Source organism: Podarcis filfolensis, assembly GCF_964270895.1.
Source record: "Podarcis filfolensis genome assembly, chromosome: 2".
NCBI classification, from domain to species: Eukaryota; Metazoa; Chordata; class Lepidosauria; order Squamata; family Lacertidae; genus Podarcis; species Podarcis filfolensis.
Genome location: NC_139605.1, coordinates 3,499,832 through 3,527,831, shown reverse-complemented (window position 1 = coordinate 3,527,831; position 28,000 = coordinate 3,499,832). Strand labels below are relative to the sequence as shown.

Genomic DNA, 28,000 nt, shown 5'->3' with positions numbered 1-28,000 from the left:
TAATCAGTCAAATCTTTATGTTCTCTATATTCTTCACAAGGTTAGTCTAAGCACAGCCAAACTTTCGTATTTGAGCCCTGCTTGTATAAATATTCATTTAAGCATTCCCATTGTTTCTGTATTATAGTTTTGGATTTATGCCTAATTAAATCCTTCAATTTTGCTAACTCCAGGTACTCACATAGTTTACTTAACCAGTTCCCTTTTGTTGGGATATAATTTCCGTTCCAATGACTGGCTACCAACATTTTCGCTGCTGTTGTTGCATACAGAAAGATGTTAATTTTGTCTTTGGGGATATGCTTACTCAAGATTCCTAGTAAATATGCTTTTGCCCTCCTGATATATGATACTTTATCAATTTTTTAATCTCTTCGTAGATCATCTCCCAAAATTTTCTGATCTCTGGACATGTCCACCACATATGGTATAGAGTGCCTTTCATTCTATTACATCTCCAGCATTTATTACTATTTGATCTATTCGTTTTTGCCAGTCTGTCTGGTGCCATATACCATCTGTGGTGCATCTTCATATAATTCTCTCTTAATGAATACTAAGCTGTAAAATTTATATTTTTCCCCCAAAACTTTTTCCAATCTTCAGAATCAATTGTATATCCTAAATCCCGTTCCCACTTTAGAATATTCACTGCTTTGACTTCTTGATCTGGGAGGACTTTATTTAATTATCTATATATTTTAGAGAGTGTTTTTTTATTATTTTGTAAAACCTCTCTTTCTAATTTTGATATTTTATTCCCAAATCCCCCAGTTTTTATATCTTTCTCATATGTAGCCTTAAGTTGGAAATATTCTAACCAATTTATTCCCAGTATTTTGAGTTCTTCGTATTCTTTTAATTTGATATTTTCCTTCATTCCTTCTGCTAAACCTCTATAGGTTGGCCAGGCAAATTTTTTTTTAATGTCGAGGTTGCCTCTATTGGAGAGGTCCACCTTGGAGTTCTTTCTATAATTCTCTCTTTTGTTCTCTCCCATACCTCAAATAGGGCCTTTCTCACAAGGCGGTTCGTAAATCCTTTATGCAATTGTATTTTCCCATAGAATAAATATCCATGCCAACCCTATATTTTGTCCCAGCCTTCAAGTTCCAAAACTTCAGTATCTTTTAGTAACATCCACTCTTTCATCCAACTCCAGCACACTGCTTCAAAATATCTTCTTAAATCTGGGACTGCAAATGCCCCCGTTTCTTTTGGCCCCATCATTATTTCTGATTTTCTTCTGGCTTTCTTCCCTTGCCATATAAAATTGGCAAGGTCTCTTTGCCAGCTTTTAAAATATTTTGTCCCAATTATTATTGGGATAGTTTAAAATAAAAATAGGATTATCTTTCTGTGTGAACGTAAACAAAGATCCTTGGAGACTCTGGCAGAAGTTGAACAAACAAGAAAGATTATTTTACAGAAGAAAGTTGAAAAAAGCAAAGGATGTGTCAGGAGATAGATAATGTTCTTTCAGGAAACGGTAAACCTATTAATAAATTGTACTAAATTTAGTGTATGTTACAGGGTTCTAAACAAAGTAGTAAATGCACAGCTTTTTTAAACTTCTGTTGCTTTTTTTAAGTTATTCCTCTTCGATGTTACAGGTGTCTAGAGAGGATGGCCAATGCTGAGCTTATTTCCAGTTATTTCACTTCAGCTCCTTAACTTAGCTGTTGCAGCTTGCCGTGCACACACTCTATTTGAATGGCAGTGCCGGTTAACTTTGGGGGTGCCAGGACCCCACAAATATTTTATTGGCAAAGCCGATCAGTCCCTAGGAGTTGGCTCTTGTGCGTCAGAACCGCAAAGGGCTGGGCTGCAGATTCTTCCACCTGGATCTCTGCAACTACTGAGAAGAATTGAGTGCTGACTATTCCTGGCTCCCTGGAGCAGTCCTTGTTTCTGCTAATAAAGAGTTAGCTTCACATGCTCTCTGTGATTTTTGCTGGCTGGCTCTAGGATTCCATGAATCCAAACTCCCTGGAGGAAGGGGGTGCGGTGGGACTAGGACCCCCACCCCCCGCTTTACTTCAATCAGATACCTGAGCAGGAGGAAGACGCCAAGGCAGCTCTGGAGCCCCTCCAGGAAATTCTCTGCCAGCGCCCCCAACCGTCCCCTGGCAATGCTTGGCTGGGCTTCCCTCCCACACCCTCTTCCTCCCAGTCTAATGGATGAGATGATGCCACACACCCCTCACCATTTTAATGTCAATCAACTTTTTTGGGGGGGGGACAACGGGACCTTGGCCCCTAGGAATTGGCTCCTGGGCCTCTTTCCACCCCCTCCCTGGGGAGTCAACCCTGAGGGCCCTCTTTGGCGATGGGGACCCTCATCTGAAGGACAGGGAAGGTCAGGGTTCGAATCCCAACGACTGGGTGAGCTCCCGTTGCTCTGTCCCAGCTTCTGCAAACCTAGCAGTTCAAAAACATACCAGTACAAGCAGTTGTGGCATTTCTGTGCACTCTGGTTTTCACCAATGTACCCCGTTGCGCCAGAAGCAGTTTAGTCCTCCTGGCCATGTGACCCGGAAAAGCTGTCTGTGGACAAACGCCAGCCCCCTTGGCCTGACAGCAGAGACGAGCACCCCAACCCCACAGTCGCCTTTGACTGGGGTCCTTTACCTTTTGAATATCCCAGTGTTACTGTGCGTGGGGGGAGGGTAATCTGCGGGGGGAGGGGCTTCATCCTGCCATGCAAGCCCTGCAGGTGTTGGGTTCCCACTTTGCAGCTGGATTGCATAGATCCGGGGCCCAGTAAGGGCCCTTTTTGGGGGCCCCTCCCTTCCCCATCACTGCATCTTCATCTCTTTGTCCTCTCTGCCCATCCGCCTCCCTTGCTCGCTCCTCCGGGAGTCTATTTCTGCGAGTCAGGCAGGGGTGCCATGCCCTCTATGATGGGGGGGGGCAGTTCTTCCTGTACTGGATCCATAGGGATCCTGCACCTCAGCCCACAAGGCCCCTTTTCTGCAAGGTGGTTCTTTGGCCACTTCTTCCCTGCCTCTGGTTTGCAGAAAGCTGTAAAATCTGCACATGCCCAGAGTATGGAGGATTTTCAAAACTGTGGTTATGTTTGTTGTGGGGGAAGAAATCGGGGGGGGGGGAGCTGTCTGCGGACAAAGGTCCAGGGGTCCTTCACCTTCGCCTTCCCTTTGGTGGGCATCGCACGTCAGTTTCCGCAAAGGGGCCCCTGGGGGTGCAGGGCAGGGGAGCATCTCTTGGCCCCCCAGGGAAAGAGAAACGTACGTGTGTGTGTGTGTGTGTGTGTGTGGAGGGGGGGGAGACTTCCAAGGAAACCCCGCAGGTCCCCAACTTCGTAGCCGGATCCCTCGTACCCTGCCGGTGGGTCCCAGGGAAGGCGCTTGCAGGAGAGGCCCTTTAACATTCAGGTTTTTAGTCATTTCCAAGATCCAGATTCACACTGCAGAATGCAGAAACCCCCACCTCCCTTGTCGTCAGTCTGCATAAGATGGGGGGGCGCGCCTTGATGCAGAGTCCTTGGCCCAGATGGAGGAGGGAGGGCAGCCCCTAGAGCGCAGAAGCAGGCAGGGAGAGGGAGGGAGGGGCGGTCTGGGTGCCCTCGGCTTGCCAAGGGTTAAAAGGAGCAGAGCGGGATTCCTAGAGAGGACAGGAAGGGGAGGGCGGGGGAGGGCAAGGTCCTCCCGAGCAGAAGGCCCTCCCTGCCCAGTCACTGCAAGCAAAGAGGAGGCTGCTTTGTTCTCTCTGCTTTGCAAAAACTTCCTCGGTGCCCCTCCTGGAATCTGGTGAGTCTCTTCTCTCTTCCCCCTTGGGGGGCAGCGGGGAGAAGCGGGTCCCAGGGCAGCAAGGGGGGAGACAACCCCCCGCGTTCAGCTCATGCATGGGGGGGAGACCCCCAAGTCAGGGAGCAGAGGGTCCTGCCCCCAGTTCCTCTCTGCCAAGCCAGGGAGGGGCTGAGTGTCCAGCAGGTCTGCGACTCTGTTCTTCCTTTGGATCAAGATGCTGCCTTCCCTTTGGGGGAGGAGTCTTTGGGGCAACAAAAAGAGGGCATGCAAATAAGCCCCCTTCAGACTGAGGGGAAAGTCGCATTTCACAACACAGAGAAGCATCCAAGGACTCCGAGGAAGGAGAAGCCCTGTGGAGTGGGGAGATACAGCCCCCCCCAAGTGTGCAGACTGGAGGGGAGACCCTCTCCCACCATCTACCCAAATACAATTCCCAGAGTTCCCTGGCAAGAAGGGGGGATTGGTGACCACTCTGGGAATTGCAGTCTTTGTCTCCTTGCAACTCTCAGGGTCCTGAACCAATTCTGGCCCCCAGGATTCTTGGGAGGAGTCCCTAGGGCCGGGTGAGATCTGGTTTCCAACCTTGTTAAACATCTGCCCCCTCCCAGCAGAGCAAGTGCTGGCATGTGCCACTCTTGGGAGCAGGAGCTGCATCCAGCCTTGCTCAGCTCAATATTTTTAGGAAGACCATGCCCCTCCTGCCCTGGCAAGGCACTGGGGTGAAGCTGCCACCGCCATCAACATCATGTGTGAATAATAATAATAATAATAATATTTACCTACCACCCATCTGACTGGGTTTTCCCAGACACTCAGGGCGGCTTCCAGCACATATAATATACAGGGCTGCCTTCAGGTGTCTTCTAAAGGTTACATCATCTCCTTGACATCTGATGGGAGCGTGTACCACAGGGAGGGCGCCACTACCAAGAAGGCCCTCAGCCTGCTTCCCTGTAACTTCTCTTCTTGCACTGAGGGAACTGCCAGAAGGCCGTTGGTGCTGGACCTCAGGGTCCAGGCTGAACGATGGGGGTGGAGATGTTCCTTCAGGTATCCTGGGCCGAGGCCGTTTAGGGTTTAAAGGTCAGCACCAACACTTTGAATTGTGCTCGGAAACATACTGGGAACCAATGTAGATCCTTTAGGAGTGGTCTTACATGGTTCCAGCAGCCACTCCCAGTCACCAGTCTAGCCTCCGCATTCTGCAGAACACTAAGTGAATGACACAGAGGTTGCTGCAGACTAAAGTTAGAAAAGCTTTAATTGCTACAAATGGTATAAGGAAACATGAAAAGGAATTAAGGGGGAAAATTTATGGTCAATGGGGTCTACTCTCAGGTCACTAGTGTGCATACCATGCCAGCCTTACGAAGTGGGGTGAGGTGCCAACAGATTAAGTTGGAATCACTGTAGATGTTGCAAATGGGGTTTCTGTTGGGAAGGGGCTGCCCCATTTGTGCTTCTCCAGGAGCAGGGGAATATCTAGGGCAGGAGAATCCCTGCAGGGCCTCTGAGGCTCCCTTTGTTTCTTCCTCTCTCCCAGGACCCTGCAGCTTGTGGTGGCTTCCCGACTCCTCAGGAAGGATGAAAGAGACTGAATCTGTAAACCTAGCGAGGATGGAAGGGGGAAGATGGACAGTTGACCTGGTCAGGTTGTCTCCTGCATCCCTCCTCACAGCCTCTGAGCGTTCCCTCCCAGGGACCTCTGAGAGATCTGGTGAGTCCCAGGGGAGGGGAGATGGGGACATGGATGGATGGGGCTGGAGAGGTAGTGGGGCTTGCTCAGCCTGGGGGTGGGGGGAGGCAGGCAGGAAGATGGAGATTGAGAAGTTGAGCACCTTTTTGGGCTCCTCCACCTACCTGCCTGCGCCAATGACATCTGCAGGCAATTTGAGCTAGGAATACATCACAGCTCCCCGGCCACCGCGATGTATTGGCAGCTCAAGATGTCTACAACCTGTACTGTGATTGAATGCCTTACCAGTGTCAGAGAACTCACTGATCCATTGCGCAGCACTAGAAGTCATGAACCTTTAAATTACCTGTTCCTAATGTCAGGATTGACTGCAGATGGGGCCTCTGTGTTTTGCCTTTTTCTTTTCTTTTAGGAATAACTTTTCCTTTTCTTTTAAAAACAAGGATCATATAAGGCTAATATATGATACAAATATGTAGACTAAATAAATTTGCAGGAATAACATGTCGTTCCTCGCTGGTGATCAGTATATGAGTTCTGGTTTCATGAATTGGTATAAATTGAAACAAAAAAGGGTAAACAGCGGAGAACAGAGAACATTCAACATGGCATAGCCGAATTCCTAGTCAGAAGCTCTTGTGGCCGTTGTGCTTAGATTAAGTGTGAGTAATAGTCATTTTCCATCTTATGTTACCAATTAAACTATACAGAGTTGGTCTCCTCATGAAAATGAGAGGAGATTCAAAGCGAAGAAAGATATTTAGAAAAAAGTTTAAATTTAGACCAAATTTAGATTGAGGCAACAGCTGATGAGGAGTGTGCAGGTGAAGATGTTCCTGCTTCTTTCAGAGGAGGCAGGGACGTTGCTGGATCCTGACAAGAGAGCTTTTCGTAAGGAAGTCAAGAAGGAGAATTGAGGGATCATGGACCCTCTCGTTAAAATTCCCTGTTAGATCATAACATCAATTTTGCAATTCCATACATACCTCTATTTCAGGGGTGGCCAACTTCCAAGAGACTGCGATCTACTTGCAGAATTCAAAACTTGGAGTGATATACCCCTGTTTTGTAGGGGTTCAGGTCAAAGTTGTTGAGCTTTTATTAGCAACTCACCAAAGGAGCGCTGGGGGGAAAACAGCCTCCAGCCTCGGTTTGTAAGCTCTGTCTTCCATTCTCCAACAATGGAGGGAGGATCCAGGAGGGGGCCAGCAATTGACTGCGATTGACCAAAACCTTGCAGGGATCAACCAGTAGATCGTGATCGACCTGTTGCACATCCCTGCTCTATTTGATGAACCATCACTATTTGGATGGAGACCAACAGCATCTGGGATTCTAACATCCACACCGTGAGCCCTGAATGGAGGGATATCAACGGTTTGTGAATATTCTTTGTCTAGTCATGCATTTTGAAACAATGACCAGGCTTGTCTGAACCACCCAGGCCTTCTTAAATGTGGGCTTGAGAGTTTTTAGGGAAGTTGAAGTAACTTCTGTCAGGTTTGTTGTTTTGGCTTCTGTTTGCATTTGATTGACCAAAGAGATGACTGACCTTGCATATGGGGTGGATTCCAGGATTGAGCCAAATCAAATCTATCCCAGATAAAAGCCAAGCAATATGTCAGTTATTACCAGGAAACAAAGGCAGTGAAAACTATTGTAAGGCCTCACATCTAACTTCAGTCCTTCCTTTATCACAAGCATTCGTTAACGTTGTTCAATAATGGATGTGAAGCACGTCCCCTTCGCTCTGAGTGGAGTTGGGGTCCGGGGCAGCAATGCAGACTTAGCACAACTTACCCTAACATGGCAGTGCATTGCTGGGGGAGGGGTCAGGTGGTGGGTTTGATGGTTCTGTGTCATCTGCGCCCCGGTCGCAGTATGCTGGCAGTGTGGCCCATTGGTTTCAAGAGAGTCAGGCACCCTCAGGCGTGCTCAAGTGTTAGGGGGTTGAAGATGCCACACATCTACAATGCCATTAAGTTAGACTTCAAGGCTGTCCTCTTGAGGCTGAAACGGAGCACTCTCAAGTCTCTTGGTGAGATGAGGGGCGGGGAACTTTGTTCAATAATCTGGAGCTCCATTTCTTCCTGAGGCAATAATTATCTTCTCTCTTCGTTGCAGATGGTGATGAATGGGAAGGGAAGAACAAGGGGGACCACAACAGAATCCACATATCGGAGAAATCAAATAAATATTCAGAGTATGGAGAGAACATCGGCCAGAGCTCCCAGTCCACCTCCAATCAACGAAAGAGCTTCATTCGGAGGGATAGCCTCACTTCACATGGAAGAATTCACAGAGGAGAGAAATTGTATCACTGCAGAGAATGTGGAAAGAGTTTCAATCGGAAGGACAGTCTCACTTGCCATCAAAGAATTCATACGGGGGAGAAACCCTATCAGTGCTTAGAATGTGGAAAGAGCTTTAGTCACAGATCACATCTCACTTGCCATCAAAGAATTCATACAGGGGAGAAACCCTATCAGTGCTTAGAATGTGGAAAGAGCTTTAATCAAAGCATACATCTCACGTCCCATCAAAGAATTCATACAGGGGAGAAACCCTATCAGTGCTTAGAATGTGGAAAGAGCTTCAGTGCAAGCAGCAGTCTCACTTTGCATCAAAGAATTCATACAGGGGAGAAACCTTTTCAGTGCCTGGAATGTGGGAAGAGCTTCAGTCGGAGCACCCATCTCACTTCCCATGAAAGAATTCATTCAGGGGAGAAATCCTTTCAGTGCTTGGAATGTGGAAAAAGCTTCAGTCACAGCCACAGTCTCACTTCCCATCAAAGAATTCATACAGGGAAGAAACCCTATCAGTGCTTGGAATGTGGGAAGAGTTTCAGTCACAGTCAGAGTCTCTATTCCCATCAAAGAATCCATACAGGGGAGAAACCCTATCAGTGCTTGGAATGTGGGAAGAGCTTCAGTCGAAAGGACAGTCTCACTTCCCATCAAAGAATTCATTCAGGGGAGAAATCCTTTCAGTGCTTGGAATGTGGGAAGAGCTTCAGTCACAGACAGAGTCTCTATTCCCATCAAAAAGTTCATACAGGAGAGAAACCACATCAGTGCTTGGAATGTGGAAAGAGCTTCAGTCAAAGTCAGAGTCTCTATTCCCATCAAAGAATCCATACAGGGGAGAAACCCTATCAGTGCTTTGAATGTGGGAAAAGTTTCAGTCAAAGCTCCCATCTCATAATCCATAAAAGAATCCATACAGGGGAGAAACCATACCAGTGCTTGGAATGTGGGAAGAGTTTCAGTCACAGACATAATCTCATTTCCCATCAAATAATCCATACAGGGGAGAAACCCTATCAGTGCTTGGAATGTGGAAAGAGCTTCAGTCAGAGAACCCAGCTCGCTTCCCACCAAAGAATCCATACAGGGGAGAAACCCTATCACTGCTTTGAATGTTCAAAGAGCTTCAGTCACAGCAAGAGTCTCGCGTTGCATCACAGAATCCATACAGGGGAGAAACCCTATCAGTGCTTGGAATGTGGAAAGAGCTTCAGTCAGAGAACCCATCTCGCTTCCCATCAAAGAATCCATACGGGGAGAAGCCCTATCAGTGCTTGGAATGTGGAAAGAGCTTCAGTCAGAGAACCCATCTCGCTTTTCATCAAAGAATACATACAGGGGAGAAACCCTATCACTGCTTGGAATGTGGGAAGAGCTTCAGTAAGAGCGCCCATCTCGCTTCCCATCAAAGAATCCATACAGGGGAGAAACCCTATCAGTGCTTAGAATGTGGAAAGAACTTCAGTCAGAGCAGCAGTCTCGCTTTGCATCAGAGAATTCACACCAGAGGGAAATCTTCTTAGTGTTTGGAATGTGGGAAGGCCTTCAGTCAGAGTGCCACTCTCATGGCCCACCAAATAATTCATACAGGGTTGAAAGCATATCAGCGCATGGAATGTAGATAAAATTTCCCTTGTAAAAAAGTCAATTCAAGAACTCACAGCATGGTGAATAATAGAATGGTAGATTCGGAATCTAGTCCAACACCTGCCAACGCAGAAAAAAATCATGTCAAGCATCCATGACAGATGGCCATCCAACTTCTTCTTAAAGACCTCCAATGAAGGAGAGTCCACCCCCTTCTGAGGGAGTTCCTTTTCACTGCTGGCTCTTACTATCAGAAAGTTCCTCCTGATCTTTAGGAGACATCTCCTTTTGTGCTGCTTGAATCACCTCTTCAGATTCCTTCATGACCTTGAGAAGGACTTCTGTATGTCTGAGAATGTCCAGGGGATTGGACCATGCTCTATATTTGGGGGGAAACCCATGGAGAGGAGTCTGATATAGGGCTTAAGTCGTCTAGGCATTGGTCAGATTGTCATAATTACAGACATACTTACTGGTTTGGACGGAAGTGATTCTTATTCCAGGGGAAGTGGTGACCCTGAGATTACAGGTGCTCTCACCAATATTGTCCAAACGTCCAGTAAAACTTTGACACAGCAGACCAATACCCGCTGAGGTCAATGTATTAGGAGGTTAGGTTTAGGGCCGTGTGGTATTGCTTCATTGTATGTGGGGTCCCTATAAAGGGAACTTCTTCCTCTAGGTGGGAGGGAGACTGGTCAATTTACCATCAGTTGAATTCAACATTTAAGTCAGATTTTTAAAAACGGATTTGCAGAACAAAACTCACAGTTAGAAAGGCAGTTATTAGGCTCCAGGGTTAAAATATTATCTAAATGTTACTGGAGTGGGATACAAAGAATGAAATGATAAAATCATGAATGAGAAGCTGGGCCAGAGATGTAGGACAAAACATTGACTTTGCTTTATGGGAGCAACTGTGGAAAGTAAATTTAAGATTTACAGCTAGCTACATGCTAAGGGAAAACTTCATGAAGATGATTCAGAGGAGTCAATCAAGATCATCAAGGGTCTGAAACCAAGCCATATGAGGGGGGCTTGAAGGAACTGGGGGGGTGCGTATCTATTTCAAGTGACGTTTGCCGAAATCTACGCTTGCAACATGGGCTGTCATACGTCCAGATTTTCCCGGACATTTCAGCAATTTCCGCCCAGACGCTGCTTACAATTCTGGATATATGGCAACCATGTCTGTATACAGTGGTACCTCGGTTTTCAAACAGCTTAGTTCTTGAACAACTTTGAACTCAAATGCTGCAAACCTGGAAGTCAGTGTTCCAGTTTGCGAACTTTGCTTCAGAAGCCGAACGTGCTCCTGAGCCTTTTTCACTGTTGCGCTGCTAATTTGCATCCCCCCATTGTAATTAAAGCCTTCCATTTCCAGTTTGCAGTGTTCTGAGGTGATATTTGGAGCTTATATCTGGTGCTTTTGTTTTTGCTAAAAGAAATTGCATTTTTATTTGGCTTTTTTGGTGTGACTGTGGCTTGTTGTTCGTTTTTGATTGATTGTGTGACTGTGGCAATGTATAAAATCCCCCATCCAAACAATGTCTATCATCAGTGCAGGTAAGAAAAAATAATAATTTTAATTTTAATCTAAAGTACTGTCTTCTTTCTGTTATAGTATAGTACATTGATTATTGCTTTCATTTTATGGATCAATGGTCTCGTTAGATAGTAAAATTCATGTTAAATTACTGTTTTCGGAGTTGTTTTTAAAAGTCTGGAATTGATTAATCTGTTTTGCATTGCTTTCTTTTTTTAAAAAAATTATTCGATTTTTACATACATATATTATCTTCTTACAATTTTTAAATTTGCTGTACAATTTTTTCCTTTCCCTCCTCCCCCCCAATACCCATTGGAAGGGTTCAAACAATTATCCTCAGCCACGGGCATAGCGTCTTTAGTTTCCACCGAATGTCTTTTGTTCCAGTAGATTTTATCCATTCAAGATAGGGGTTCCCTCTGTTTCTTATCGTGGTGGACTTGACCTTCCACGTTGTTTCCTGTGACATGACTGTGACAATGTCCGACGAAATAAGTTCAAACAAATAAGTATTCCATGCCTCTACTGTCCATTTTCCTCTCTCTTTCCAACCTAAAGCTATCGTTGCCTTTCCCGCTAATATCATAGCTTTGAAGGTAAACTGGTCACCTTTCTCTGTTGCCATGTTTCCAAGTATACCCATTGTCATGAAATCAAAATCTATTGAAAGCTTCATTTTAAAAATTTCATTAATAACCTTTAGGATTTCCCCCCAGAATTCCTTTACCTCTGGGAATTCCCTGTACATATGGGAAAACCATCCCTTGACTTGTTCACAGTGCCAACAGCTAGAATTCAATCCTGCTACCATATTAGCAAGCTGGGCTGGAGTTCTGTACCATTTTAGAAATAATTTTAATTTCAGCTCTCTGAATTTGCTTACTTTAATCTCATCTGTTCCTTTCATTATCCTTTCAACCTTTGCTTCGCTAACTTGTTCTTCCTTACTCCACATCTTTTGAATAAGTTGGGTTGTCTGTTCATTTGTTTGTATAGTTCCTCTATTGGCTCTTCTAAACTCCTGTTTCCTGTCTCTTGGACTTTGGAAATTTTGTTGTATAGTCCTCCAATTTTTAACCAATATTGGTTACCTATATTCTCTATTACTTCCTGCAATGACTTTAAGAAGAAGAAGAAGAAGAAGAGTTTGGATTTGATATCCTGCTTTATCACTACCCGAAGGAGTCTCAAAGTGGCTAACATTCTCCTTTCCCTTCCTCCCCCACAACAAACACTCTGTGAGGTGAGTGGGGCTGAGAGACTTCAGAGAAGTGTGACTGGCCCAAGGTCACCCAGCAGCTGCAAGTGGAGGAGTGGAGACGCGAACTCGGTTCACCAGATTACGAGACTACCGCTCTTAACCACTACACCACACTGGCTCTCCTTTAAGGACTCTCCTCTATACATACCTTTAACTATATGGTATCCCAGATTTTCTTCAAAGTCTGGTATACCTGCTGTTGCAGCTTCTCTCTAGAACATTTAATTATTACATTCCTGGGGGATTTTCTCCCCTTAGGCTCTCGGCAGTGATGGGCTCGTTCCACATCTTCTGCCTTCAAACTAACTCCTTGAGTACAACTACAACTACTACTACTACTACTACTACTACTAATAATAATAATTTATTATTATTTATACCCCATCCATCTGGCTGGGTTTCCCCAGCCACTCTGGGCGGCTTCCAACAAAACAGTAAAATACAATAACCTATTAAACATTAAAAGCTTCCCTAAACAGGGCTGCCTTCAGATGTCTTCTAAAAGTTTGGTAGTTATTTTTCTCTTTGACATCTGATGGGAGGGCGTTCCACAGGGTGGGTGCCACTACCGAGAAGGCCCTCTGCCTGGTTCCCTGTTACTTGGTTTCTCATACCGAGGGAACCGCCAGAAGGCCCTTGGCGCTGGACCTCAGTGTCCGGGCAGAACGATGGAGGTGGAGCATAGCCAGGTTCTCAAAGTTTCTTCCAACTCTTTAGCCTGTATTTCTTCCAGAATTCCTCCCAAAATCATATTAGCTCTTCTCTGGGGGTCCGGCAATTCTGACCCCTGTTTAGATAGTGTCAGGGAACTGCCATCGGAAGAACAGGAGGTGAAAGGGCTCACAGAGGTTGGGAGAGACTTATCAGCTGAGGAGGGAACCAGCAGGGGGAGAGAAGGAGCTCCAAGGGAAAGTGAGTCGGAGGGATGGCTCAGAGACACTTCCAGCGAAAACAGTGGGGAGGTTTCAGGACCTCCTATAGGGACACCCACTCCTCGCCGGAAACTGTCGCGCCGAGAGTCCAGAAGGCGCGTTTCCGTTAAGGAGTTTTTATGCTGGAAGAAATTCCGTAAACGCCCACTGTCGGATTCTACCAGCGACTGACGGAGCCATGCTTAAGGAGCTCCGTTACAGACAGAGGTTTGTGGACTTAGCCAAACTCTGAGGGACTAGGAATTTCACGCACAAGCAGCTCATCATCCCATCACAGCAATCCGACAGTCCCTGAAAGCAGCTTGTGCAGAGAGGCATCATGAGCAACCCAGCCGGAACCGGAGAAGCGGGAGGAGCTGGAGCGGGTCCAAGCCTGGAAGAAAGGTACCGGGTGTTGGAGGTCCAGCTAGCGCTGCAAACGGCGAGGCTCGAGGAGAGGAGGGCGCAGGATGCAGAAAAGGCAAAAGGCTCCCCATTGGCAAGAAAGATGCCAGGATTGGTGCAGAAGTTTGGGGGGGATCCCAGGAACTATCAAGCCTTTAGGACAGAGATGCAGTATGCTCTCAATCTGCAGTTTGACGACTTTCCCGACGAGGAATCGCGAGTGGCGTTTGTGGTTGGCCATCTCGAAGGGGGGGCGAGAGACTGGGTTAGACCCCTGATGGCAGGGAATAATGACGTCCTGAAGGACACGAGGAAGTTTTTTCGCGCCATGGACCTGATGTTTTCCAGCGACATTGAGCAGGGAGTGGTGCGCAGACAGTTGATGGCTTGTAAACAGGGGAGCCGATCTGTCCGTGAGTACTGGACTGAGTTTACCATGTTGATACATAAATTGGGGTGGGATCTATCGGCGGAACCCATTCAAATGCTTTTCGAAGAGGGGCTTTCTTCGGCGGTGAAAGACGAACTTTCCCGGGCGCCCAGGGCGGAGTCTATGGACCAGCTGACCAAATCAGCGCTGACCATTGGAGCGCGCCAGGAGGCGAGAGCCTTGGAGAAGCGGGAAGGGAAAGGGGAGCGTTGGAGGGATTTCCGCATTCCAGAGATTCCGGAGCCAACTTTCCCGCCAGGAGAGCCGATGGAAATTGGAACAGCGCGCGCGTGCGCAGTTTCAAATCCCAGTGAAGGGCAGAAGAAGGAGGGGAAGAGCGCCAAGAAATGTTATCTCTGCCAGCAGCCAGGTCACTTTGCCAGAGTCTGCCCACAAAGAAAGGAATGGCAAGGGATGGCGGGAGCTGTTGGGGGAAAGGAGGAGGAAGTCCAGGAGCAAGTAAAAGCCAATGCCTGGCTGACACCGTCAGGGCACAGCAGCCAGGCCAAGGAGCAGTAAAAGTGCCCACGCCGGAACCTCCAAGACCAGTCCTAGTGATAGAGGTGTTGCTAGAGCTGCCAAACGGACACCCACTAAAGATAAAGGCGCTATTGGACTCAGGCAGCTCCTGTAATTTTATGAGTAAGGAGTTTGCAGCTGAACACCAGATACAGACAATCCCTTTAAGTAACCCCTTGCAGGTGACCACGATCGATGGGAGGGAGCTGTTGGGAGGAGAAGTTAGCCTACAGACCATCCCAATGGTAATGAGGGTGGCCAGGCACACCGAAAGAATAGCGTTCAATGTGGCCACCTTGGGAGGGGCTCCCATTATTTTGGGAATGAGCTGGCTAGCGTTGCACGATCCGCTAGTGGGCTGGCATCAGAGAGTGGTCTCCTTTGGGTCAGCACATTGCCTAGAACACTGCAAAGAGGGGAAGGCTCCGGAAGGGGCAAAAGCCTTTCTAGCAGGGACGGAAGTAACGGACAAAGGGAAGGTGCCCAAACAATACGCTGACCTGAGCAATGTCTTCAGCGAAAGGGAAGCCGACAAACTACCACCGCATAGAGCCTTTGACTGCCAAATCAATCTAGTCCCTGGGGCCCAGCTCCCAGTGGGCAAGCTGTACGCCATGTCAGACAGGGAAATGCAGGAGTTAAGGGAGTTTATTGATAAAAACCTGAAGCGAGGTTTCATCAGAGAGTCCAGAGCGGTGGGGGGCAGCCCAGTGTTTTTTGTGGACAAAAAAAACACGGATAAACCGAGACTTGTAGTGGACTACCGGGCCCTAAATGCAGTGTCGGAACCAGTGGCTTTCCCCATGCCCAGAATTGATGACATTTTGACCAGGGTGAGGAAGGGAAAGATTTTTACTAAACTGGACCTGAGGGGGGCATACAACCTGATACGGATAAGGAAGGGGGATGAATGGAAAACCACCATGTTCACCCCTTTGGGGGCTTTTGAATATCTCGTTATGCCCTTCAGATTACAAGCAGGCTCAGCATGTTTTCAGTCGTTCATGAACCACGTCCTGGGACCTCTGCTCTACAAGAATTGCGTGGCCTTCCTAGATGACGTGTTAGTATATTCAGAGAATGAGCAGCAGCATGTAAAGGACGTCAGGGAAGTGTTGAGCCAACTGCAAGCAAACCAGCTGTGGGTGAAATTGGAGAAGTGTCAGTTTCACACCAAGGAGGTGGAATTCCTGGGGTACCGCTTATCAGACAAGGGATTAGCCATGGATCAAGGCAAGGTCCAGGCGGTGCTGGAATGGAAGACACCGAAAACGAAAAGGGATGTGCAAAGATTCTTAGGGTTTGGGAACTTTTATCGTAAGTTCATCAAGAACTTTGCCCACTTAACGGCTCCCATTACGGACTGTCTCAGCAGCAAGAAGAAATTTGTTTGGACGGCGGAGGCGGAGCAAGCATTTGAAGAATTGAAAAAGGCATTCGCTTCGGAAGAACAGCTCCTGCATGTGGATTTACAAAAACCAATGAGAGTGGAAACTGATGCATCAGACCGGGCAGTGGCGGCGGTGCTTCTTCAGCCGGGGAAGAGTAGGTCGGAGTGGAGACCGTGTGCCTTCTTCTCGCGTAAGCTAAACAAATCCGAGAGGAACTACACGGTATATGACCGAGAACTACTCGCCATTCACGAAGCGTTCCGGAGATGGAGACACTTACTAATTGGTGCACAACATAAGGTGCAAGTGTGCACGGACCACAAGAATTTAGAGTATTGGAGAACGGCACGAATGCTCAACCAACGACAAGTGAGATGGGCCCAGGAGTTCTCCAAATTTCATTTTGAAATTTGCTATGTGCCAGGTCCAGAAAACGTCAGGGCGGACGCTCTCTCACGCAAACCTGAATATTTGGAGGGGGAGGGAGCACCCGAAGAGAGACATATCATCCCAGAGGACCGCTGGGTGTGTGGGGCGGCATTGGTGGGGCAAAGGGAACTGGTAGAGGGAACGGAGAATGATGAATACGCCCAGAATAAGCTCAGGTGTCTAAGGAGAGAGGGAGAAAACCCCGGAGGTTTTGAAGAAAGAAACGGGGCATTGTATTACAAAGGGGCACTATATATACCCGAAGGGGAATTGAGAGGGAGAGTACTCAAACAGCTGCACGACAGCCCCACAGCGGGGCATTTTGGGCAACACAAGACCATGTGGTTGGTTACCAGGGAATTTTGGTGGCCTAAGGTGAGGGAAGATGTACGGGAGTATGTAAGAGGGTGTGACCAATGCCAGCGAGCCAAAGGAGAAAGGCGGGCGCCGGCGGGGTTATTAGAACCGTTACCCACACCAGAACGACCATGGGAGGCGGTATCGATAGATTTTATGACTGATCTGCCGAAATCCAAGGGGAAAACCGCCATCCTGGTCGTAGTAGACCTGTTAACTAAGATGGGCCACTTTGTAGCTTGCTCACATGCAGTCACGGCGGAAGAGACCGCGAAATTGTTTGTAGAACATATTTTTAGGCTGCATGGCGCCCCCTTGAGGGTGGTCTCAGACAGAGGCAAACAATTCACGTTCAGGTTCTGGAGGAAGCTCATGAGCTTACTGCACGTAGAGGTCAATTTTTCGACTGCCAGGCACCCTGAAACCAACGGGCAGGCGGAAAGAGCAAACGGTATCCTCCAACAATACCTGAGGTGTTATGTCAATGACAGAGAGAACGATTGGGTCGAAAAGTTGGCGCTGGCGGAATTTGCCTACAATAATGCGGAGAATGTGTCCACCGGGATGAGCCCCTTTTTGGCTAATTATGGGTGCCACCCCAGGGCATTTCCAGGGGGAGGAGGGGAGAGATGGAGCGTCCCGGCCGCCGAACATTTTGTAGAAGAAATGGAAGCGATCCATCGTCAACTCCAACTCAACTTAGAAAGTGCCAAAGAAGAATATAAGAGACAGGCAGACAAGAACAGAAGGGAAGGTGAAACCATAAGGGTGGGGGATCAGGTGTGGCTGTCAACCCAAGGGTTGCCGTTCAAGGGGGGTTGCAAGAAATTGAGACCCAAAAGATTGGGACCATTTGAGGTCATTCAACAGGTCAACCCAGTGGCTTTCAGACTCCGGTTACCGAACCACATGAAACTGCACCCAGTATTCCACAGGTCATTACTGTCACCGTATAGGGGGGGAAATGAAGGGGTTTCCACACGGGGACCAGTCTTAGAAGAGAGGGAAAGCAGCAACCATGTGGCGGAAATCATCGACTCCAGGTGGAAGGGTAATCAGGTGGAGTATTTGGTAGCGTGGGAAGGGGAACCGGAGTCAGAAAATACCTGGGTGACGGCAGAGGAGGTCAATGACGAGATCTTAATCGAAACGTTCCATCAAAGGTTCCCCAGGAAACCTCAGTCAGTAGCGAGGTTCCGGAGGGAGAACTTTGGCACCACCGACGAGGAGGAGGAACTGGAAGGATTCACGGAATCGGAGTTGGAAGAAGGGATAGACTCCGATGAGGAGGAGTACTTAGAAACCAGAAACAGCAACCGGTGGAGGGAAATGTTCGAGACTTCGGAAGATGAGGGAGGTTCTTTCAGGGGTTTTGCTCCCTCGCCGCCCGCAGAGGAGGGGAGGGGAGGGGGTGAAGGGGGCCCTGGAGGGGAGGTGGATGTCAGGGAACTGCCATCGGAAGAACAGGAGGTGAAAGGGCTCACAGAGGTTGGGAGAGACTTATCAGCTGAGGAGGGAACCAGCAGGGGGAGAGAAGGAGCTCCAAGGGAAAGTGAGTCGGAGGGATGGCTCAGAGACACTTCCAGCGAAAACAGTGGGGAGGTTTCAGGACCTCCTATAGGGACACCCACTCCTCGCCGGAAACTGTCGCGCTGAGAGTCCAGAAGGCGCGTTTCCGTTAAGGAGCTTTTATGCTGGAAGAAGTTCCGTAAACGCCCACTGTCGGATTCTACCAGCGACTGACGGAGCCATGCCTAAGGAGCTCCGTTACAGACAGAGGTTTGTGGACTTAGCCAAACTCTGAGGGACTAGGAATTTCACGCACAAGCAGCTCATCATCCCATCACAGATAGTGTAGTTACTTTTTTTCCATCTTCCTGGGCTAGCTCTTTAGCTTGAATTGCTAATTGCTTCACCCCCTTAATTTTTACTCCTTCAAGCATTACAATTTATAAATCCTAGTTAAAATATTTTAAAAGACTTCCGCCGCATTCACCGCACGTCTCTTCGTTATCTTGCTCGCCTTTACATCTGTTCTTCAATCATTTCCCTTCCTTAGGTTCTTTCATAATCCGTCAAATCTTTATGTTCTCTATATTCTTAACAAGCTTAGTCTAAGCACAGCCAAACCTTCGTATTTGAGCCCTGCTTGTATAAATATTCATTTAAGCATTCCCATTGTTTCTGTATTATAGTTTTGGATTTATGCCTAATTAAATCCGTCAATTTTGCTAACTCCAGGTACTCACATAGTTTACTTAACCAGTTCCCTTTTGTTGGGATATAATTTCCGTTCCAATGACTGGCTACCAACATTTTCGCTGCTGTTGTTGCATACAGAAAGATGTTAATTTTGTCTTTGGGGATATGCTTACTCAAGATTCCTAGTAAATATGCTTTTGCCCTCCTGATATGATACTTTATCAATTTTTTAATCTCTTCATGGATCATCTCCCAAAATTTTTGATCTCTGGAAATGTCCACCACATATGGTATAGAGTGCCTTTCATTCTATTACATCTCCACCATTTATTACTATTTGATCTATTTGTTTTTGCCAGTCTGTCTGGTGCCATATACCATCTGTGGTGCATCTTTATATAATTCTCTCTTAATGAATACTAAGCTGTAAAATTTATATTTTCCCCCCAAAACTTTTTCCAATCTTCAGAATCAATTGTATATCCTAAATCCCATTCCCACTTTAGAATATTCACTGCTTTGACTTCTTGATCTATATATTTTAGAGAGTGTTTTTTTGATTATTTTGTAAAACCTCTCTTTCTAATTTTGATATTTTATTCCCAAATCCCCCAGTTTTTATATCTTTCTCATATGTAGCCTTAAGTTGGAAATATTCTAACCAATTTATTCCCAGTATTTTGAGTTCTTTGTCCTCTTCTTCGAAGAGGAGGTTAAGGGGTGATATGATAGCCATGTTCAAATATATAAAAGGATGTCACATAGAGGAGGGAGAAAGGTTGTTTTCTGCTGCTCCAGAGAAGCGGACACAGAGCAAACTACAAGAAAGAAGATTCCACCTAAACATTAGGAAGAACTTCCTGACAGTAAGAGCTGTTCGACAGTGGAATTTGCTGCCAAGGAGTGTGGTGGAGTCTCCTTCTTTGGAGGTCTTTAAGCAGAGGCTTGACAACCATATGTCAGGAGTGCTCTGATGGTGTTTCCTGCTTGGCAGGGGGTTGGACTCGATGGCCCTTGTGGTCTCTTCCAACTCTATGATTCTATGATTCTATTCTTTTGATATTTTCCTTCATTCCTTCTGCTAAATCTCTATAGGTTGGCCAGGCAAATTTTTTTTAATGTCGAGGTTGCCTCTATTGGAGAGGTCCACCTTGGAGTTCTTTCTATAATTCTCTCTTTCGTTCTCTCCCATACCTCAAATAGGGCCTTTCTCACAAGGCGGTTTCGTAAATCCTTTATGCAATTGTATTTTCCCATAGAATAAATATCCATGCCAACCCTGTATTTTGTCCCAGCCTTCTAGTTCCAAAACTTCAGTATCTTTTAGTAACATCCACTCTTTCATCCAACTCCAGCACGCTGCTTCAAAATATCTTCTTAAATCTGGGACTGCAAATCCCCCCGTTTCTTTTGGCCCCATCATTATTTCTGATTTTCTTCTGGCTTTCTTCCCTTGCCATATAAAATTGGCAAGGTCTCTTTGCCAGCTTTTAAAATATTTTGTCCCAATTATTATTGGGATAGTTTGAAATAAAAATAGGATTTTTGGTAATATCACCATTTTAATCATTGACACTCTCCCCCAAGGTACCACTGTAATCAGTTTCTTCAGTCAGTCCTGACTGCCTATATAACCACAATGGGTATCTTACACTTTTTGTTTGAATGTAAACAAAGATCCTTGGAGACTCTGGCAGAAGTTGAACAAACAAGAAAGATTTATTTTACACAACAAAGTTGAAAAAAACAAAGGATGTGTCAGGAGATAGATAATGTTCTTTCAGGAAACAGTTAACTTAATAATAAATTGTACTAAATTTAGTGTATGATACAGGGTTCTAAACAAAGTAGTAAATGTGCAGCTTTTTAAAACTTCTGTTGCTTCTTTTAAGTTATTCCTCTTCAATGTTACAGGTGTCTAGAGAGGATGGCCAATGCTGAGCTTGTTTCCAGTTATTTCACTTCAGCTCCTTAACTTAGCTATTGCACACACTCTATTTGAATGGCAGTGCCGGTTAACTTTGGGGGTGCCAGGACCCCACAAATATTTTGTTGGCAAAGCCGATCAGCCCCTAGGTGTTGGCTCGTGCGTCAGAACCGCAAAGGGCTGGGCTGCGGATTCTTCCAACCGGATCTCTGCAACTACTGAGAAGAGTTGAGTGCTGACCATTCCTGGCACCCTGGAGCAGTCCTTGTTTCTGCTAATAAAGAGTTAGCTTCACATGCTCTCTGTGGTTTTGGCTGGCTGGCTCTAGGATTCCATGAATCCAAACTCCCTGGAGGAAGGGGGTGCGGTGGGACTAGGACCCCCACCCCACCCCGCTTTACTTCAATCAGATACCTGAGCAGGAGGAAGACGCCAAGGCAGCTCTGGAGCCCCTCCAGGAAATTCTCTGCCAGCGCCCCCAACCGTCCCCTGGCAATGCTTGGCTAGGCTTCCCTCCCACACCCTCTTCCTGCCAGTCTAATGGATGAGATGATGCCACACACCCCTCACCATTTTAATGTCAATCAACTTTTTTTCGGGGGGGCCTCAAATATTTTATTTAGGTGGGGGACAATGGAACCTTGTGTGGAGTTTGGAACTGACAGGGTTAAAACTCCGTGGTGTCCTTTATCTGGGAGGAGGAGCTTGTCGCAGAGAAGTGAGTCACAGCGTGTGTCTGCTTTCAGACTTGCTTTCGATTTTGACTGAGACGCAGCTCAGCTCAGAGGCTGCGTGTGTGCTTTTGGAGCACGGCTGAGAATGCCTCCAAGTTCCGATGGAATGGGACTGATTTATGGCTTGTAAATAAACGCTTCTAGAGATAAGAACCGAACTGTCTCTGGACTTGATTTATCCCTCATCTCACACGGACACAGGACCGCTGCTACTCTGCTCTCCTGCCAGGTCAGCTCCCAAGCAGAGCCACGCAAGGGAAGCGTGACTGGACGCAGGGGTTTTATTTCCGCAAAGGTTATGGCGTTACGTGTTTCCTGACAAGTGTGAGAAGGGAGAAGGCTGCCAGCGGTGAGTTGCTGTGATCTCCTGCCAGGAAGGGCAGTGGGAGATGCTGGAGAGAGGAGCCAAGAGCCAAGAGGGACGGCTGCTTCGAGAGTCCGGCTTGCTGGCAGTGTGAGTACGCTGAAGCCCCGGGGGGGAGGAAGAATGGCTGCTGCACAGGCACAGCAGAGCCAAGAGAGCTACCCCGGTGAGAGGCTGAATGGGGCCAACTGGGAGGCCTGGTCAAGAAGAGCAAGGGGGTGGTTTGTGGCCACAGGGCTCTGGAGTCCAGTCCAGAAGGAGCCGGCCCCACCCATGCATGCTACTGCTCTGCTAAGTGAGAGAGAGCAGAGAGAGCTCAGCATGTTGCAAGCAAGTGTGGACGCTTTGCTGTTGCCCCACCTGGAGGGCGTTAAATTGGCTCAGGCCGCCTGGCAGGTGCTGAGGAGTCTGTGCGAAAGCTCAGCAGGAGCCAAGGGCCGGGAGGAAGCCGAGGGCCAAGGGAGCAAGCCTCAGGCCGAAGTGAGAGCCAGACCAGAGGGGGCTGGAAGCCCAGAAGGGGCTGAGGAACGCCCAGAAAGCCCAGTGGGGGCTGGGACTGTGTTGGCAAGCTTTTGCAATGCTTCGACACGTCTGTGTGATGGACTGTGTGCTGGAGAGAGGCTGAGAGCTGTGAAAGAGGGCACAGGCTGCACCCCAAGAAGGAGTGGGGGGGCAGGCCAGGCAGGCCGTTCCAAGAGCTCTGAGAAAGCCAAAGGCTTCGAAAGATGTTTGTGCTTTGAGACGACGTCCAACAGCGCTGGGAAGCATCCGCTAGAGGCCCAGGCTGCCAAGGACACCGGCCGGTGTGGAATGTCAACAAAGCAGGTTCCCAAGACCAGTTCCCAGGACAGACGTGGGAAAGCAGCAGGCCAGGAGAAAAACAAAGACAAGGCGTCTTATCACCTCACAGCTGCGATGGTGTCTCTGAGAAAAGGCAAAAGCCTCAGTCGGGGGGAGGCTGTGGCCATGGCAACCGATGGGAGTGCGAGCAACGCCACGGCATCTTTGGAAAACAGCCAGAGACACTCTTTATCTCTTGTTGTCGATTCGGGAGCTTCACATTGCCTAGTGACCTCTAAAGGGCTCCTGAGGAACTGCAAGACAGTTAAAACTGGACGCTATGTTACCTTAGCAGATGGGTCTCAAAGACCACTGACTGAATCTGGGTTTCTTTATTGTTCTTTTATAGATCATTGGGTGCAAGCTTATGTGGTTCCAGAGCTTGCCCACTCTCTTTTAAGTGTGCCAGCTCTTATGGCTGCTGGGTTCGATGTTCTGTTCTCTAACAATTTGTGTTCCTTCTGCAGGGATGGGAAGAAGATCTACAGTGTCGAGAGAAAAGACAGGCTCTTTCTGGTGGAGATGCCCATTGAAAATGGGACTGGTGGGAAAATGGGGCTGGTGGAAAATGGGGCTAGTGGAGAGTCCATTAACGACGCCCAAGGGCAGTGTGCTAATGTCCCACCACACCATGATTGTATACACTTATGGCACAGGAGATTTGGGCACGTTGGGTGGTCATATGTGAGAAAAGCCACAGGCAACACAATTGGATGTAGGTTCAAAGCATGTGACAAATACCTAGATTGTCAAGCCTGTAAGCAATCAAAGGTCACAACATGCACATACCCCAGGTCAGAGAGGAGAACCAGTAAACCCTTTGAACTTGTCCATGCAGATTTGTCGGGCCCCATGCCGACACCTTCTTTAGCTGGATCTAAATGGGTTTTGCTTCTGGTTGACGATTTTTCTAGACATTCTTGGGCTTTTGCGCTGCAACAGAAGTCAGAGGCAGCTGCACTGATCAGGGATTGGATCACAGCGGTAGAGCTACGGTTCTCTACCAGGGTGATTTCCTTTCAATCTGATCGGGGGGGGGGGGAGTTTACAGGTTCTGCGCTGCAATCGTTTTTCAGGCAGAAGGGTATCAGTCATCGACTGACGGCCCCCCACTCTCCGCAACAGAATGGGGTTGCAGAGAGAAAATTTCGCACACTACAGGAATCAGCGAATGCTATGTTGGCAGACTCGGGTTTGCCACAGCGCTTTTGGGCTGAGAGTTATAAGACAGCATGTTTTCTGCAGAACAGGGTGTTCAATTCAAGTGTAGGAGACACACCGTACTTTCTGCTTCACGGGAAGCAGCCGAAAGTGGGTTTTCTGCGCACTTTTGGGTCTACGGCTTGGGTTCTCATTCCAAAGGCCATGCGCAGAAAGGGTGAGCCAAGGTCTAGGAAGATGATCTTTGTAGGCTATGAGCCGGGTTCAAAGGCGTGGCGTTTCGCATACCCTACTGGCAACCAGTCCAAGCTGCTTATTAGCGGCAGTGCTGAGTTTTGCGAGCAGAGTGGGTGGAAGCGTCTTCACGGGAATCCAGATGTTCTGTTAGACTCAGATGAGGAAGAGGAGGAGGACGAGGCTGAACCTGTTGCTGAGGTGCACAGTCCACAGCCACAGAGTCCAGAGCCGGGATCTCCAAGGGAGAGGCTCCGTATCTCTCCAAAAGGGAGTCCCAGGACCCCTCCACAGGTCTCTGTCAAGTCTGAGCTAAGGAGTGAACCATCCTCGCCAGCAGAACCAGCTGTTCGCCCTAAACGGCGCAGCAGGTCAGAGGGGGATGTTTCTGCCACAGAGGATAGTAGGGTTGATCCAGGTGATTCAGGCGCAGTTCCAGAATTCACGCTGAGGAGGTCAGCAAGATCAACCAAAGGGAAGCCACCTGAAAGGTATGAAGCCACGAGTGTCTGGGTTGGTGTGGCTAGATGTGAACCTGAATCCTTTGAGGATGTTCAGAAGTTGCCTCGGGAAGAAGCCAGCAAATGGCATGAGGCGATGCAGAAGGAGATGAACTCAATGGAGTCTCTTGGAGTGTTCTCACTCACACAGCTGCCGGCTAACCAGCAAGCTGTAGGCTGCAGATCGGTTTACCGACTTAAACCCACAGAAGCAGGAGAACCACAGTATAAAGCGAGGTTAGTGGCCCGAGGATTCACACAGAGGAAGGGTGTCCACTTCACAGAGGTATATTCGCCGACCTCAAGGGCGGAGACTTTGAGAACGCTTTTGGCGATAGCAGCACAGAGAGGTTGGAAGGTGAACCATTTTGATGTAGATGTCGCCTACCTGAACTCAGATCTCCAGGAGGAGTTGTACATGCTTCCTCCTCCAGGGTTTGAAGTCAGTGAGCCAGGCGTCGTGTGGCGGTTGCACAAATCCATCTATGGATTACGCCAATCTGCCAGGAATTGGAATATGTGCCTACATGAAGCCTTAGAAGAGCTAGGTTTTAAGAGATCTCTTGCAGACAGTTGTCTTTACATTAGAGATTCAGGCTTGCAACAGCAAGTGGCCCAGGTGTTTGTTGATGACATCTTGCTCATGGCAAAGACAGGTGAACAGGTAGAGAAGTTTGCTAAGGAGCTTGGAAAGCGGTTCAAGCTGAAGCAACTTGGAGATGTCAAGTCCTATCTAGGCGTAGAGATCACGAGAGCAAGTGATGGAAACTTTTTGCTTCGCCAGAAAGGTAAGATTGAACAGTTGCTTGAGAAGTTCAGGATGTCTGAATGTGCAGGTGCCAGATCACCCATGGAGACTGGGTACGTGAAGGAGTGTCAGCAAGTAGAACGCGTGGTGTTCGAAAATACTGAGCTCTTTCAGTCAGCTCTGGGTAGTCTGTTGTACCTGTCACAGTGGAGCAGACCAGACATAGCGTTTGCTGTCAATCTGCTCAGTAGAGAGGCTTCAAGTCCTAGTGTGCAGGCCTGGAATGGTGTTAAGCGGGTGCTACGTTACCTGCAAGATACCAAAGACTTTTGCCTCAAGATGTCAGCTGAGGGCGATGTCAAGCTGACCGCCTGGGTGGATTCGGATTGGGCTAACCTTGAGGACCGCAAATCAGTGTCAGGCCTAGTGGTGAAGTTTGGGGACTCAGTGATTGGGTGGAGGTCCCGGAAGCAAAGTCTCATAGCGCTTTCATCTACTGAAGCTGAGTTCAGTGCGCTATCAGAGGTTTGCAGAGAACTGGAGTTCTATGTGTGTTTGGTCGAGGAAATCTGTGGAGAGAATTGTCTGCCCGTTGTGGTGCATGAAGACAATCAACCATGCCTCAAATTGGCTGAGACAGGGCAATTCAAGGCGAGGACCAAACATTTGGACATACGGTTCCGGAATGTATGTCAGAGCGTTCATGAGGGGCTAGTTGCTCTGAAATACTGTCCCTCAACCAAGAACCTCGCTGATGGTTTCACAAAACCATTAACCTTCCAGAAGCACGAGGAGTTCTGTGAGGGTCTGTGTATGGGGAAAGCATTGTTGGCTATTGTCCCCAGATGCAGGACAAGAGGGGGTGTGGAGTTTGGAACTGACAGGGTTAAAACTCCGTGGTGTCCTTTATCTGGGAGGAGGAGCTTGTCACAGAGAAGTGAGTCACAGCGTGTGTCTGCTTTCAGACTTGCTTTCGATTTTGACTGAGACGCAGCTCAGCTCAGAGGCTGCGTGTGTGCTTTTGGAGCACGGCTGAGAATGCCTCCAAGTTCCGATGGAATGAGACTGATTTATGGCTTGTAAATAAACGCTTCTAGAGATAAGAACCGAACTGTCTCTGGACTTGATTTATCCCTCATCTCACACGGACACAGGACCGCTGCTACTCTGCTCTCCTGCCAGGTCAGCTCCCAAGCAGAGCCACGCAAGGGAAGCGTGACTGGACGCAGGGGTTTTATTTCCGCAAACCTTGGCCCCTAGGAGTTGGCTCCTGGGCCTCTTTCCACCCCCTCCCTGGGGAGTCAACCCTGAGGGCCCTCTTTGGTGATGGGGACCCTCATCTGAAGGACAAGGGAGGTTGGGGTTCAAATCCCCACGACGGGGTGAGCTCCCGTTGCTCTGTCCCAGCTTCTGCCAACCTAGCAGTTCAAAAACATGCCAGTGCAAGTAGTTGTGGCATTTCTGTGCACTCTGGTTTTCACCAATGTACCCCGTTGCGCCAGAAGCGGTTTAGTCCTCCTGGCCACGTGACCCGGAAAAGCTGTCTGGAGACAAATGCCAGCCCCCTCGGCCTGACAGCGGAGACGAGCGCCCCAACCCCACAGTCGCCTGGGCAGAGGACAAAAAGATGAAGATGCAGTGATGGGGAAGGGAGGGGCCCCCCAAAAGGGCCCTTACTGGGCCCCGGATCTATGCAATCCAGCTGCAAAGTGGTGACCCAACACCTGCAGGGCTTGCATGGCAGGATGAAGCCCCTCCCGCGCAGGAAATTACCCTCCCCCCACGCACAATAACACTGGGATATTCAAAAGGAAAAGGACTCCTGGACCTTTACGTCCAGTCAAAGGCGACTGTGGGGTTGGGGTGCTCATCTCCGCTGTCAGGCCGCCCCGATCTTATGCAGACGAACGACAAGGGAGGTGGGGGTTCCCCGTTACCATTCTGCCGTGTGCATCTGGATCCCTACTTTGAAATGACTAAATAAGTGGATGTTAAAGGGCCTCTCCTGGAAGCGCCTTCCCTGGGACCCACCGGCAGGGTACGTGGGATCCGGCTGCGAAGTTGGGGACCTGAAGGGTCTCCTTGGAAGTCTCCCCCCCCCACGTTTCTCTTTTCCTGGGGGGCCAAGAGATGCTCCCCTGCCCTGCACCCCCCGGGGCCCCTTTGCCGAAACTGAAGTGCGATGCCCACCAAAGGGAAGGCGAAGGTGAAGGACCCCTGGACCTTTGTCCGCAGACAGCTCCCCCCCTTTCTTCCCCCACAACAAACATAACCACAGTTTTGAAAACCCTCCATACTCTGTGTAGAATAGTGGGTAGACATGGCAGACGACACAGCGATTTCTCCAAAGCAACTCTTTATTTTGTAAGCTGGAACAGAAAACTGAACAGCAAACAGCTCAGCCGGCCTGCTTTTATAGGCAGCCAGCTGTTAACATTGTAGCAACAACAACCCAGGGTTTCCCGCCTAAAATAACTGACGTGGACCTGAGTGAAAACTATCTACAGTATCCCCCTGATGGCCCAGGGTGAGAACTTCAGTACATAACACTCTGGGCATGTGCAGATTTTGCAGCTTTCTGTAAACCAGAGGCAGGGAAGAAGTGGCCAAAGAACCACCTTGCAGAAAAGGGGCCTTGTGGGCTGAGGTGCAGGATCCCTGAGGATCCAGTACAGG

The 28,000-nt window shown here is 48.2% G+C and overlaps 1 protein-coding gene and 1 long non-coding RNA gene across 2 annotated transcripts; one reads left to right on the top strand and one right to left on the bottom strand.

The window, feature by feature from the left end:
- Positions 1-3,703: 3,703 nt before the first annotated feature.
- Positions 3,704-20,738, top strand: LOC310758074 (uncharacterized protein; the record flags this gene model as incomplete). Its single annotated transcript, XM_083604012.1, has 4 exons — positions 3,704-3,770; positions 5,314-5,487; positions 7,591-8,910; positions 20,731-20,738. The coding sequence occupies exons 2-4, from the start codon at positions 5,355-5,357 to the stop codon at positions 20,736-20,738; spliced, it is 1,461 nt and encodes a 486-aa protein (XP_083460138.1). The 5' UTR covers positions 3,704-3,770; positions 5,314-5,354.
- A 435-nt stretch (positions 20,739-21,173) lies between these two features.
- LOC310757511 lies at positions 21,174-27,479 on the bottom strand. Its single transcript, XR_014545282.1, has 3 exons — positions 27,356-27,479; positions 26,573-26,932; positions 21,174-21,383 (listed from the first exon to the last, which is right to left on the bottom strand). It is a non-coding gene; the product is annotated as an uncharacterized lncRNA (long non-coding RNA).
- Positions 27,480-28,000: the final 521 nt, after the last annotated feature.